The sequence below is a fragment of the Limulus polyphemus genome, unplaced genomic scaffold (genome assembly GCF_000517525.1).
Source record: "Limulus polyphemus unplaced genomic scaffold, Limulus_polyphemus-2.1.2 Scaffold941, whole genome shotgun sequence".
NCBI classification, from domain to species: Eukaryota; Metazoa; Arthropoda; class Merostomata; order Xiphosura; family Limulidae; genus Limulus; species Limulus polyphemus.
The window spans coordinates 138,335-153,222 of NW_013666551.1; the positions used below are offsets into that span (position 1 = coordinate 138,335).

The 14,888-nt window shown below is 31.0% G+C and overlaps 1 protein-coding gene across 4 annotated transcripts in view; it reads right to left on the bottom strand.

Moving 5' to 3' along the window:
• Positions 1–1,923: 1,923 nt before the first annotated feature.
• Positions 1,924–14,888, bottom strand: part of LOC106461354 (cysteine protease ATG4C-like) — a 27,945-nt gene continuing 14,980 nt past the window's right edge. For 2 of the 4 annotated variants that reach the window (XM_022388258.1, XM_022388259.1), the window contains exons 7-10: positions 10,728–11,780; positions 9,751–9,827; positions 8,880–8,999; positions 1,925–3,035 (exon numbers count right to left, since the gene is read on the bottom strand). In XM_022388258.1, the coding sequence (XP_022243966.1) occupies positions 2,829–3,035; positions 8,880–8,999; positions 9,751–9,827; positions 10,728–11,780 (1,457 nt within the window). In that variant the 3' untranslated portion in view covers positions 1,925–2,828. Of the gene's footprint in view, positions 3,036–8,879; positions 9,000–9,750; positions 9,828–10,727; positions 11,781–14,888 lie in introns of all 4 variants that reach the window. The other 2 variants (XM_022388261.1, XM_022388262.1) reach the window with 2 other exon arrangements.

Below are 14,888 nucleotides of genomic sequence, written 5' to 3' on the forward strand. Positions count from 1 at the left end.
GTGCTCTCCTGTTTAGATCCGAGATTATTAGTTTTTAAAATTGGTTGTTGGATGCCATATAACAGTTTTTATGTTCTTTATATAACATAATTGAAGATAGAAGTTTGACCGCTGTTGAAGTAATTGACCAATTACAACACAGTTTGAGCGTTCCATTTCAGAAACTTACCACCATTTTTGAAAATTTTCATGCTACCCATCATAATCTCATTAAAATTAAAGAAGTTCTTTGATATATTATCAGTGACCCAAGCATTATTCAAGATCAAGGCCTAGAAAGTGGCAATATTTGGAATTATATTCTACCACAACTAGGTAAAAAATAGAATCCCATGGCCACTTCATTGACCAAACAAATTTTAGTATAGCTGATCACTATATGCTTGATTCATATACAAATGAACAGGGATTGTTGATTGATATTATTTCATTGCAATGGTTTTGTCTTATTATATTGCAAATTTCAATAATTCTTTACGTGTTTTGTACAGAGTATCTTACTCAATCTCTGATGTCCCAAGAAAAAGCAGTCATCCGATTTGTTCTAATACATCTTAAACTATGGTGCAACTTGTAAAGGCTAAATTATATTTACTTCCCATGTTTTGAATAACAGAAAATATGTAATATATTGATTAAAATGAAAGCTACTGTTCAACACAATAACTGTTTAGTAATATCTGCAAACAAATATAAATCATACACAAAATTTTATAGATACAGGGCCTCTTTATCCTAATGTAAAAAAAAATTCAAAGTATATTCAAAATTTAATATTCTTCATCTATATTTATAATCAATTTCTTTCGAAACTAATGTAAAAAAAATTATATAATGCACAAAATTTCACAAATACTTTGTTATGTTTGGAATAAACTGCAAATATTTTATATACAGTAATACACATCTTTTTCACGTGTATTCGCCATTTCGAATATATGGAACAGAACAAGTGTTGATGTAGAAGCCATCCATATGACTATGGGAGTCTTAAAACCAAATCATTTGGAAATATATATGTATGTATGTATGTATATGTGTGTGTGTGTGTGTGTGTGTGTGTGTGTGTGTGTGTGTTTGGTTTGAATTTCAAGCAAAGCTACACGAGGGCTATCTTTGTTAACCATCCCTAATTTAGCAGTGAAAGACTACATGGAAGGGAGCTAGTCAACATCACCCACCATCAACTCTTCGGCTACTCTTTTAACAACGAGTAGTGGGATTGATTGTCATGTTATAATGCCCCCACAGCTAAAAGAGTGAGCATATTTGGTGGGATGGGGATTCAAACCCACGATCCTCAGATTGTGAGTTGAGCACCCTAACAACAGCTCCTAAATACTATTAATTATATTGGAATTTAAAACTAGATATATTTTCTCATTACAATTTTTTTTAAGCTGATAAACTATCTGTAACTAAAATAACATTTACAGTTCAAGCATCCTTGTAGTGTTAGCCCTGTTTTAGATTAGGATGAATTTAATATCAGATTCCTCAGACCCACAGGGAAGATTTTTTCTCATTGGTTAAAATAATACAAAGTTAAGATTTATGTCAGATATAAAACCAGCAGTATAAATACAATTCAAACTAAAATTTATTTTCAGTGAATATGTTCACAAAAAATAAATAATATGTTGAAATTATATCCAGTTTCTTTAGAAATATTATCAATGGAGCTACTTCAATTTCAGAATTGTCTTTCAGACTGTTATTTACTTTGCCAAAAGCATAGTGAATACTTGTTAAAATTAAACTGAAGAACAAAAACAAAATAACCTAAAGTATAGCTTCAATTTGTAAAAATTAGAAAATATAAAAAAGTGTGAAAAGCAAAATATAAAAATCAAAATTAATGCTAGTTATCAATATGTAACATTGATTTTTATTTAATGGTTTATTTGCTGTTTTAATATTTTTTACAGTGGGCGAGAGAAGACAAAATAATTTGATGATTTTAATATATTGTACCACAACAAATCTGAAAAAAAAGTACTTGTTCTATTTTAACATTTTAAACATTACCAATTTTGTGCAACTATCTTTGTCGTTATTATAAAAAAGGTGTAATACAAAAAAAACATTATGTTACCTCACCTAAAGGCTACATTTTTATACATTGTTTACAAAAAAAAAACAGTTGATACAAGGTGTTACCTATCATGATTATCAAATATTCTGAAGTTCTTAATTCTGTTTACAAACTAAATAACTTATAATTCAAGCCAATTATAAAATACTGAAACTAGTAAGTAATTGAAATTTAAATGAATTATACTTTGACTTCAATAATATCTTTAAAGGTACAACCACCAAGGCTACTGTTTAACTATTCACAAATGAACATCTTTAAACATAAAAATAATCACATTAATGATGATAAAGAAATGGGCATATAAGACAGATACGTGCACCCATAGCTTTGAAAAAGAAAAACCATTTCCTTACTAAGTATAAAATGTTGGAGAGGATCAAAATATTGTTAAAATTTGATAATCATTTGTTCAGTATATAATAACACTGTTGATTAACTAAACAGCTTTCAGAGCACACAGCTTATAAACACTATTACTTAAAAGTCAAATAATAATTTTTAGTGTTAACTACAATTTGTAATATTGGCCTACAACTATTATACAATACAGATAAGAAAAGTTGACTATAAACTGTTGTTGTAAGTTGACGTATGTATGTGTGCCCTACTATCAAAATATCTTGCCCTATTTTTTATGCCTACTAATAGAAAATAATTTGTTGGCTTCTCTAATGTGCCTTTCACTGAAAACATTCCTGCTAACTAAATTACAATGATTTGTACAAGAAACTCATAAGAGTACAAAGTCGTGACTTTCTAATCCTTCTTCTTCATTGTTATCCAAGAAATCTGCTGATTGACTACAATTTTCTAACTTCATCTCTTCTTCCAGAAGTCTCCACGAATATGTATCAGATGCATCTAATGTTGTTGAAGAGTGACCATTTGCCACTACAAACACTGGATATTCTGCTTGTTGATGGGACTGGACTAGCACCTAGTGATAAGAAAATTCACAAAATTATTGCTCATAAACGTTTAATGCATTAAGACATTTCACTGCAACATCTTCTGTTTAAATCCTTTATCAGAGATCAGTCAAAAACATGAGTGCATCAAAGTTAAATACTAAAATTTGTCAAGTTATTTCTTTTTCATAATATTATGCATCATGTTACTTCTATTTACAGCTGTATTTTACAATGTACCTTAATAATTCAAAAACAAGACACTGAAAGTTTAAACACAGTTTATTATATCAAACATTTAGTAAGTGTAAGTAGGTTGAAATGGAAGATCATAATTTGCCCCAAAGATTTAATGGATTTCATCTATTTTAAAGCTTATTTGAAAAAGTTCTTTTGATCTGCAAGTTTACATTGCAGGTCTTTATTAGGCCAATCTAGGTGACTATATGTAGCTTTCTATGAAGGAAGCTGGGCCATGTGAAAAATCTGCTAAAAGAGACATGAAGGCTGTTGTGTGTGTGTGTGTGTGTGCATTTATGATGAAAACAAAAATAGAAACTGATGCTACATTTATCTAATCAAAAACACCTAATGTGTGAAAAGACTGTGCGACCAAAAAAGGACTGAGTGTGCAACTTAAAGGAATGAAATCAAAATTGGCAGCCAAACCGACCATCATGCCCCAAGTTGAACAAAAAACGCGGCTTGGCTAACTAATCAATGAATATTTGCTGTAAAATTCTTATCAATGCTATAAGTGTAGCTACCAGTTTGGTCGCAAGTTTTGATTTCATTCCTTTAAGTCACACACTCAGTCCTTTTATGGCTGCATCTTTTTTTCACATCTAAGGTGTTTTGGATTAGATATCATGACTTTTTGTCGATACACACTAACAAACTAAAGTAAGTAAGAAAGTGAGACTCAATAGTAGCCCACATTAGCTTTAGGATCGCAACCCTATTATTCGGAACAGAACCAACCAGATTCTTTAAAATATATAGTGGTAGTTTGTCCTCTCTAAAACAGTATTAACAGCTTCCTTTTTAGTAACACCATGGAATTTAGATTAACAGTTTCTTGTCATCACATCCATGCAATCGATACAGCCGTATCAAGCATCATTATTTATGCTAATTGCTTAAGCTAATATCACATGACACTATATGCTCTTTAATTAGGAGAATTTCATTAAACTTAGTAAATTTGTGCTGAAAAGTTAGCAATGAATAGTCAATAATAACTGTCCACCCATATAATTCTTTTGAAAACTTGAGCTAGATATTGCTAATGTAGTTTGCTTGGCCAAACCAATACTTATGTACCTGCTCTTCTTTTCTCCTTAGAGTTTTGTGCTCTAAATTAGCCTTCTTTAACCTGAATGACAAAAAAAATAAAAACTGTCCACTTTTACTCTTAGTTGAAGCTGTAGTAAAAACGTTAGACCACTAGCTATTGTGACTTTTTACGTGGGAGTGCACAAAAATATTCAGCAAATTTGAGCAGTTTTTCTTAAATAACTTTGTACATGTGGCTTATACTTACACCAACTGAGACTTCTAAATGTGGGTTGAAAATATCTATATGTGTACTAAATTTGAAAAAAAAAATTGATTAGAGTTAAGTATGTTTTTCTATCAAATAAAATTTCCGTACTTTTGGTGTAAAGAAGAAAAAAAAAGGAAGAAACTCAATCAAAATTGGAGATGTTATATCTCAGGTATTTCTTAATTGAGTGCCTTGAAATTCAGTATGTAAAGTAAGAGTCCAGTAGAGCACATCCACTGAAAATATGTAACAGTTTGGATTACCACAGTACGAGATACAGAAGGTGGAAAATCAGTTAACTACCACTACTGTTAATAACACACGGTGTGTCCTGCAGCAGGTTGTTTTGTCCACATGACACACTACTGTGTATCTTGATCAGATAATGGATGAATTTGAAATGTAATGAGAAATTAGTGTGTGTAAGTTTTCTCATGCACAAAGATGTAAAAAATAATTTTTTGGGTGATATATCTACAAACTTACCTTTACTTAGCTGATGTAAACCTGCATTAGCAGATCAAAATAACTCTTCAACAAACTTTAAAACAGACAGGTAAAGTTGGTAAAAACTCTCTTTTGATTTAAATAATAATTTTTATGAGATCATATAATTATGTAATAGAAAGTTACTGTAATAATTTGTTCTTGAGATTAAAATATTCTGCTTTTCTAGCTATTACAATACTAATATGTAAAATTATCTATATTAATGAGACTATTGACATATAAATTTTGTATGTATTATTTTTACAGGTGAATTTGCATAAAAGCTTCTTGTTCACAGTTTAGCAAAACTTAAACAAAAAAGAGGCAAGTTTTTAATAAATAATTTAAAATATTTTAATAATAAAAGTCATAAAAATGCAACTTAGCAACGTATTCAAAAATAACCATTATTAATTTGAGTATTAAACTCATAAATAAATGCAATTTACACAGTATATTACATTGTCGTAAACTACATTCTCAATATGTAATTTAGATGTTAGCTAGAGCATGAGGTTAAGATCTAGTAAATTTGACTAAGATTTAGATGGGTATATTAGTTATAAATCTGAGCAAGCAGTTAGTTCATAAAATGCAAGTCAAAGTGAAGTATTTAACAAGAATATATAACGAGAGAGGGAATTTAAGAGAGGAGTTAACAGAAAGAGATCTAATATTTAAAGAATAAATTAAGAACAAATATAAATTTCAATGAAGACAAGATTCACAAAACTATTTGAAATGTATGGAGGGATAAGAACAAGACTGAAGAGGTATAGAAAAACATCAATGTAGTAAAGAATCCCCCGAGTCTAGTAACAGTAGATTTTTAACCATATGTGAGCCAGAGACACAGGAATGATACTAATTAGTAATCCTGAGAACCAAGGACAGGCCTAATAGGCTGCTGGGGGATTTAACACTTGCTCTAGCAATATAAGCAGAGCCTTGAAACAAGTATGGGCATGTCAAGCAGTTGGGTGAAGAGAGATACCCCCAAAAAAAGTATGGAGTGGATACCAATTGGAAAAAGGCCCATAGGAAGTCCAAGGGTGAGACAGAGACAAAATATTCAACAAGCAGTTGGAAATGGAGGAACAGCATTAGAGAAGGTAGAGGAAGAGGAATTATATCTGGATGGGAGTGTGTAGCAAAGTTTTGGGAAGTGATGCAGCTGACAGGCTAAAGCTGAACAAGTAGAGACAGATCATAACAGCAAATACAAAAGGACGTTAATGAAGGAATAATAAATTTTTAAAAAGATTTCGTAAATGTAAAAATCAAACCAGCAAATTGCTTTCTGCATCAGCTCATGAATTTTAACCTAAACCACCATTTACTACTGAATATGAAATAGGAGAACCTGCTACCACTACTGCTGTGGCATCTGTCACTGTACAATTTTCATGAACTATTCCAATTATGTCACTGCCAAATATAGTTCCAGAATTTAGCTGGCTGATTTACCATTATTACCTAATTGAGAAACTAATGGACTATGATGGGAAGCATGTCAGGCTCAGTTCAAAATCAGAATCATTTCCAGAGTGAATAGGTGGAATTGTGAACAAGCTATTCATATAACTGCTTATTTAAAAGGATAGCTTTGATGAAATTAAGTAACCTTCTCACTGAGAGCCATAACAACTATCAAGCATGGGTAGCTGACATGACTTATTCAACATACTCAGAGTGACATACCAGAAAGAAGCATTCAGAGCAAAGGACTACATCTTTAAAGGAAGGTCTACAGTTGGTAAGGAAACTTGAATCCATTAAAGCTGCAGATAACTAATAAAGACACCATCTCAAAGCTAAGGAATTATCAACTTGTTTAGGATTGAACCATCAATTCCTCCTAATGATAGTCTAGAAGAACGGGAAGAATTAATCTGACAGTTAGTTATGTTACACAGAATGGAGAAAATAGACCACAAGAAAATAGGTGTTTCAAAATTAACTTGAAAGGACATATTGCAAGACACTTTAAATTAAAGCCTGAAGTGAGAATTCTTTGCACAGGATACTAGAAAGAGGGAACTGTTATAATTGTAATAAAAATGGCCATTACAGATGAGACTATAAGGAACCAACACCTGCTATTAAGTTAAGGAGACAATTCTATGAAGACGTAGCTCAATCAGATCAAAGGAACAACACAGAGCTAACCAGACACAAAAAATACAGGAAATAGCTGGATTTGTGGGGCAAAGTTTACCTTGGAATACTCTGTTTGCCACAAAAGAGATAAGAAGTTCATTTTCCAAAAAAATCATCCATAAACCATGGGTTTATTGACGAAAAACCTTCCAGTATGTTCATCAACACTGGTTCTACAGCTACAACAATTTGATCCAATTTGGAAATAAAATGTAGGAAATTACCTCCACAGATGAAGAAAAAAGAGGGAATGATGTAATTAGCAAGTGAACATAAAGTTCTGGCAAGAAGAAAGCTAGAAGATACCCTTACTGAAGGAAACTTCTTTATGCCTTACAATGTGTGGGTCATTGATATCAAAGAAGAGTGAGTATTGGTAACCGATTTTATATGGACACAATGATGCAGGATTAGGCTAGCTTCAAATAGCTTCACAATCTATGATCAGAAAATCCCTGTGCACTATATGACAATTACTACACCATAGGTTGAATTTACAGTGACAACAAAGATGGTGATCATTGTACCACCAGGAAGTAAAAAACTCATACCAGGAGTTACTTGCAATAAGTCTACATTTAGTGATTTTATATTTGAATTGTTAAAAGATCACAATCCACAAATGAGGCAGTGTTGTAAGCTATATTTTCAATGTTTTAATTTAGATGTTAGCTAGAAAACGCATGACGTTAAAATCTAGTAAATTCAACTAAAATCTAGTTATAAATATGAATAAGCAGTCAGTTCCTAAAGTGGCAGTCAAAGTGCAGTATTATTTGGTGAGTTATGCATTCGGTTCTCTAAGAAAACTAGATAAGTTTACATTTCTCATTTTATAATGAAATGTTGTATTTGAGGTTAGGCCTATATTTAGTTGTGAAATGCTGTTTGCACTTTTAGGTCTACAACTTGTGCCAACTTGAACAGATATAAACTAATTCATTATCCTTATCCACACTTAAACCTCATTAACTTCCTATTCTTGATATATATTACTAAAGCAAATTCACACTTAAATATTAACTTCCTTATCTTGATATATATTACTAAAGCAAATTCACACTTAAACCTGATTAACTTCCTTATCTTGATATATATTACTAAAGTAAAGCCACACTTAAGTACTTTAGTAATATATATCAAGATAAGGAAGTTAACAGGTTTAAGTGTGAATTTGTCTTTAGTAATATATATCAAGATAAGGAAGTTAATAAAGCCACACTTTTATCTACCTGTATACTTATGTGTATGAAAAGTTAAAATACATAATTTTTTATAATATATTTGGTGCATTTATTAAATTTTAATAAAACTTCAACACCAAACAAAAAAAAATCCCACGAATATGAATTTATACAAATCCCCATGATCCCTCAGTTTCTTCATAAAATCTTCTTCTATGTCAAAATAAACAATAAACTGTCTTTGAGATTCTCCAATATGATAAACTTCACTAATTTTGAGCAAAATATTTTCTCTTGTTTTAAAAGTTATTTTATGAAATCTTCCTTTTAGACTTGTCTCAAACTAATACTTAAGATTTAGGCATGTTTTGTTTTTCATTCTTTACTTATTTGTTGTATTAAGTGTGGCTGCTTTATGAATGTATATTAATGGATTGTTATATGCTTTATTTTTCACAAAGACTTAATGATATTGATGTTATATACAGACATACCCCTTTTATAGATTCCGAGAAATTTAGAAATTCATCTCTTTCTCGAAAATAAAAGCCAATGGTACAGCTGGGGTCCATGCGAGCAAATGACATCTTTCGAGGAAATGAACAATGGAATGACTGAAAAATTAACATTTCAAAATGAATAAATTTTGCTAAAATTATTACTTTTATCTTGCATTAATTAAACAAAGTAGTGAAATGAAAAAATTATCTATCTGCCATAACCTTATTTTATACATTATCATGCTCATATCATTCTATATAAAGTATAAACTCTAAATGACTTTTTTTTTCAAAACAAAATTTCATTCTCTTTAGAAAAACAACTCTTAATCTGACAAAAGATAATTTGGTGCAGAAAGCTTCTTAATGTATATTTTTTCCAAGCAAGACCCAAGATTTGTTTGTTGTTAAGCACAACATGACACAATGGGCTATCTATGATCTGCCCACCACGGGTATCAAAACCTAACTTGCAATGTTATAAGCTTTCAGACATACTGGTGAGCCACTAGAGGGCTTTTCTAAGCAGAATTAACCTTCATCCCAGTTGTCTGGCGAGTTTTTAATTTTTAATGATGTCATATGGTTTCCAAAATAAAGCCTTGAAAAATAATCAAATAAATTCTATCATCAAAAAACCAATTAATACATCAACAACTGTAAACTCTCTGTTTACTGTAAATACATTTTTGCATGAATTAATTATAGTCATCAGGTTATAATATGATGAATTTGTAACCCCTATGCATCATCAGAATCCCAGCTTTCTTATTATACTGATTTCTTAGTTGAAATATTTTTCAAGATAGATATATATAATATCCTCTAACTAAAACCAAACTTAAAGACATATTTTCTTTCTTACCTGTACTGAAAAGTCAGGAGCAAGAACATCAACTGTTTCTTGACAGTAGTGTGGATCAAGATAAATCAATTTATCCTCTAGAAGACAAAAATACAAATAATTTTCCTGCTGAAACAGTGTGATTATTGTATTCAAAATGTATGTGATAAATATTTCCTCTTACCCCAGATAAATTAAAGGACAATAAATGTTATATAATTACAATAAGATGCTGATCCTAGGTTTTATAACAAAAACGATAGAGTAATTTCTACACTTCAGATGGAAGAACTGTGTGATACCTTTCTTACCAGGACAATGTTTTTCCTTTCCACATAATACATTACACCTGAGTTTTACTTGTCTGTCTTTTATGTACAACACTTTTTGTTCTTAGTTTTGTAGCTAAGATATTAATTTTAATAGATCTCAATGTATAAAGCTTAATTTAGATAATATCAATTACCCTAACTGAATATTTCTTCACAAATATTAAGGAACTTAATATACTATTATTAATCACTGCCTTATTTTTATAAAAAACATCAACATTTATAAGAACTGTCACTATCAGAAAAAAAGCACTTTTATCTTGTCCCAGTTTTTTATATTATATCCTACATTCAGATATTATTATAAAACCACTGTCCAAATAACAAACTCTGCTGTGTATTCTTTGTCACAATTTCATCTACTATTTTATTATAACGACTGAGTTATTGTGCTATTTTAAGTTATTAGTTTGGAACCTCACCTTGTGTATTGAAGGAAGATATTTAAGTCAAATCACCTTCTGTACGACAATTTAAGTAAGATCAGTTGCAAGCTACAGTTTCTCATACGTGTTTTGTAAACTATATTATTACTTAGATGTAAGCAAAAGTACCAACATACAAGAAAAGAAACAGTAATAAACAAATAAATATTTTGAATCACCCTTTTAAAAAAACAAAAAAACAGTCATTTCAAAATCTCCATTAACAATACAAAATATACACCTTGCCAGCCCACGAAATACAGAGAGTGCTTGGGTCGACCACCAATAATACCAATACAATTTTCGTGACTTAAAAGTGACTTGATACATGGAATATACATGAGATTAAGATCGGCTCCCCCTAGCCTTGTTGGTATAAGGACTACAACTCCTCGCCATCTTCCTGTCTGTTCTTGAGTTGATACAATCATATCTTCTGAACTTCCAAATGGAAGAGAAGTTGGAGATACATGGTCATGATGTTCAATCAGAGAATCCCCACCAGAGGTGGAAGGATCAGAATTTAACCTCTTAACATATGATGGATGTAATAAATTTTCCTGAACAGGCAAAGTTCTTTTATTGTCCATGAAATTCTCATACTTTACTTCATTTTTACTTTCATGAAATGATAATTTACTTTTGTTTTCCATATTAGGCTTCAAATGAGTTTCAAAGAAATTAGTCCTGTCTAAGCCCATAGAATTAACAATATTTGTACTATATGCACCATCCATTTGAAGTTCCTGAAACTTACTTCCTTCACTATCATTACCTGCTTGATTAAATTTATTGATAGCTGCTTCTTGAAGCCCAGTTTGTTGTGTTTGAATAGAAATTACACTATTTTCTGTATGATGTGCACATTCACCAGAAGGTGAACCTAAGTGAGACACTTGTAATGATTTAAGATTCTCAGAAAGATATGAAGGAGAATGTCTTTCACTCTGGATGGAGTAATTTACATCGTGTGAAGTTGGGAAATTAAATCTTTTTATTTGCGTTAGTTGTGGGTTTTCTGATAAAAATGAAACATTTTCTACATCTTGGGCGGAAGAACTGTGTAACATGGAAAGTGGATTCCAGTACAGTCTTACTGATTCTTGATTCTCTGGGACAGACATTAAGTGACTTTCTGCTGGGTTAGTCAAAGCATCATGTGATTCAGATAGAAGATTCCAATAGCCTCGTGCTGATTCACAAGAATGTGATACGCTGTTCAGGAAAGATGACTTGCATTCAGTGGAATGTCTCCGTGATGACGTGCACATTTCAATAACGTCGTCTATATAAACTGTAAAACAAGGAAAAGTTTATCAATATATATAACATTTCAGAACTGTCATGACAAATTTACTATAAATGCATTGTGAAACACATGTTGAAAGCAGGATTCATTACACAATTACTTATAAAGAATGGCAAGGATTACCCATGTATATGTAATATCTATAAACAGTGTGACTGAAATATTTTTTTCAGAAGTTATAACTTTAATGGTAAGGAAGAATATTTTTATTAAATAGGTACAATGTTTCAATCACTGGTGCAACCATTTTCAAGCACACAAGTTTTAATGGTAATAAAGGTTTTAGTACTTAACTAAACATTCAACAATATAACAATGAATACTAATCCTTAAAATGTGTTACAAAGAAGTCTTGAGGAGGACTATGATTTTTCTGAATTGTTTTGACAAACTTCATTCACAAGTTTGAGCATGATTCATCCATTTACATATAAAATTTGATCTGCTAGTGTATGCCTTTATCAGTTCCTGGAGCCTTATTTTTCTTTATAAGTAGTTGTATCTTCTAAGTTAACATTTTCATTATCTTAAAATGTATTTCTGATAGATACTCACCTGTACACAGTTTAGCTATCTTCTTCACACATCTGCCCGAAAGACTTGTATGCCACAATCCTTGAAGCAACTCTCACCTAGTTTCGCATGAAATTATGTAAATTGAGTACTGCATGGTTATGCTGTTGTGCAACAAAAGCTCTCTACCAATAGGAGGGTAACACACCTCTATGCACAATAACTCCCTCTATGCAGTTGCATTTATGAAATTTCATTCTTCGACAAGGTAAGAAAAAAATAAAAGGTGCACAGAAAGAAGAGATGTTAGGTGTGAAGAGGTAAATATTTATCAGAAATACATTTTCAGGTAAGGAAAATGTTAACTTCTGAGATGATACCTCACATCTTCACATAGTTTAGCTAGAATACCATGTTAAAGTGCTGAAGGGACCAATACAAAAATTTACCTAGATGAGTATCTTTCAGAATGTGACTGAAGGAAGCCCATGGGGTGTGACACCTGATGGCAGGGGCACACTTGTGGGAGGCCACATCTCATCTCATCCAGGGTATACTTTTCATCAACAAAGGAAAAAGAGAAGAGGCAAAAAAGCCATGTGTCTCAGGGACAGGTAGAATGCAAATATGACTGTCCAAGTATTTGCCCACAAGTGGTCAGATAACCAATATGTGTAGTATAGTTGGGGTGCATTCAGAATGTTGTGGAAAAAGAGCAAATTAACCCTCTCTGCCCGGGAATCATTTATTGCGCATGTCACAAGGTTTTCATGACTTACATTCAAAACTTTATTTAACTACTTTTTGTTTATGTTATACAATTAGTATAGCATAAAATCATAGCTAATAATCCATATTTTAATAGTATATAAGTTTAAGTTCTTAATTTTATAATACAATACTTAAAAAAATCCAGAATTTCCACAAGTGTGAGAAATGTGACTTATTTTCTCTTCTCTATTTTATTCACCACCCCTCCAATAACTACGAAATTTAACTTAAATTATTCACTAAAAAATAGTCATTGCTCAAACAAACAATTTTTATAGCCATCAATTTTTTTTTGGTTACAGTGTTATTAAATAGAAAATCAGACCCCTCTTACCTCACCCACCTGTCACATCCTCTCTTTCAGGATTTGTTAATAGTTCTCTCATGTTTAATTCTATATTATGTATAACCAACAGAAAACCAAGATTTTCAAATGCCATATTATATTCCATTGTTTTCTGAATAAAGAATTGTCAATTTCTCTGTTAGTACATGCTTCATTCCCACAGGAAAGTTAAAACTAACTTGGATGAATTTGTAACGGCTCATTGTTAGAAAGCCAAAATAATTGTGACAGTTAAGAGAAATTGTCTGCTATTTGCATGTTATTATTCTATATTCTTTGATGCATTATTTAATTAAATACAAATTATTTAGTGCATTACTACCATTAGTATAAAAAATTAGGGCTAAGTGTGATCAACAGTTGACAGCAATAAAAAGAAGACCCGGGTAAGTACTTTATTTCTTATTTTTCATGCTTATTCTTTTTCTATTATTATAAAAATAACTAAAATGTAAAAATAGGAATCTCTTTAGGTTAATTAAGGTCAGATTAGGTAAAATAATAATATAATATAATAAAAAATTTTCACGAGATATACATGCAAGCAGCTTGCGATTAACGTAATTCAATAGCGTAAAGTGAGCTTTGTGTTCCCCAAGTGACTTATAACTTATAATGGCATGAATAATAGTTAGACACAGTTCATAGGGCAATAAAATTTAAGTATACATAGATGTTTACTGTTACAAGCTTAAAGCTACTTAGTATAAACGAATTAATTTCATGTTACGATTTGAAGTCAATCTAAAAATCAAAAAAAGTAATTTAGATTTATTTAAATTTTTGTTTGGTGGTTACGAGATCGGTCAAATTGACCAACCTTGTATAGAGTTGGAGTAGCAAAAATAACAGATAAAATATAAAGTTTTACTGAAAACAAACATTTGAAATGTACTTAGGAGGTTTTAGAGATTATGCAAATGAAATTTTAGATTTTTGAGATGAATAAAAGTATTTTTAATCTTAAAATGAAAATCACTTTGCACACATACTGGTCAAAATAAATACTCGATATATTCACAGACAAATATTTTTTTAGTTTATTAAAAATACTTCACTAAAAAATATGATTTTTTTGGATGTGAAAGACTTATAATGTTTTCTGAAAGTCTGCCAAATTTTGTGAAGATATACATACTGTATTTAACTTTAAACAAGTACAAAGAGCCTGAGTTGAGAGAGTTAATTATGTAATATGAATTCAAATGTTCACCTCCAACTGTGGGAAGAGGGCACATTGTTATGTAATATAGATTCATGCACATGACTCATCTCTACCATCAGTCTCTATGGGACTTACTCCAGCAGTGAGAGGAAGGTACTATAGTTTGGAGTATGGAACGATATAGAGTAGGTTCATCTGGACTCTACTGAACAGACATACATATATATATATATATATATATATATATATATATAAGTGAGTAGACTAACCTACGTCAACTACAACTGATACAGTACTT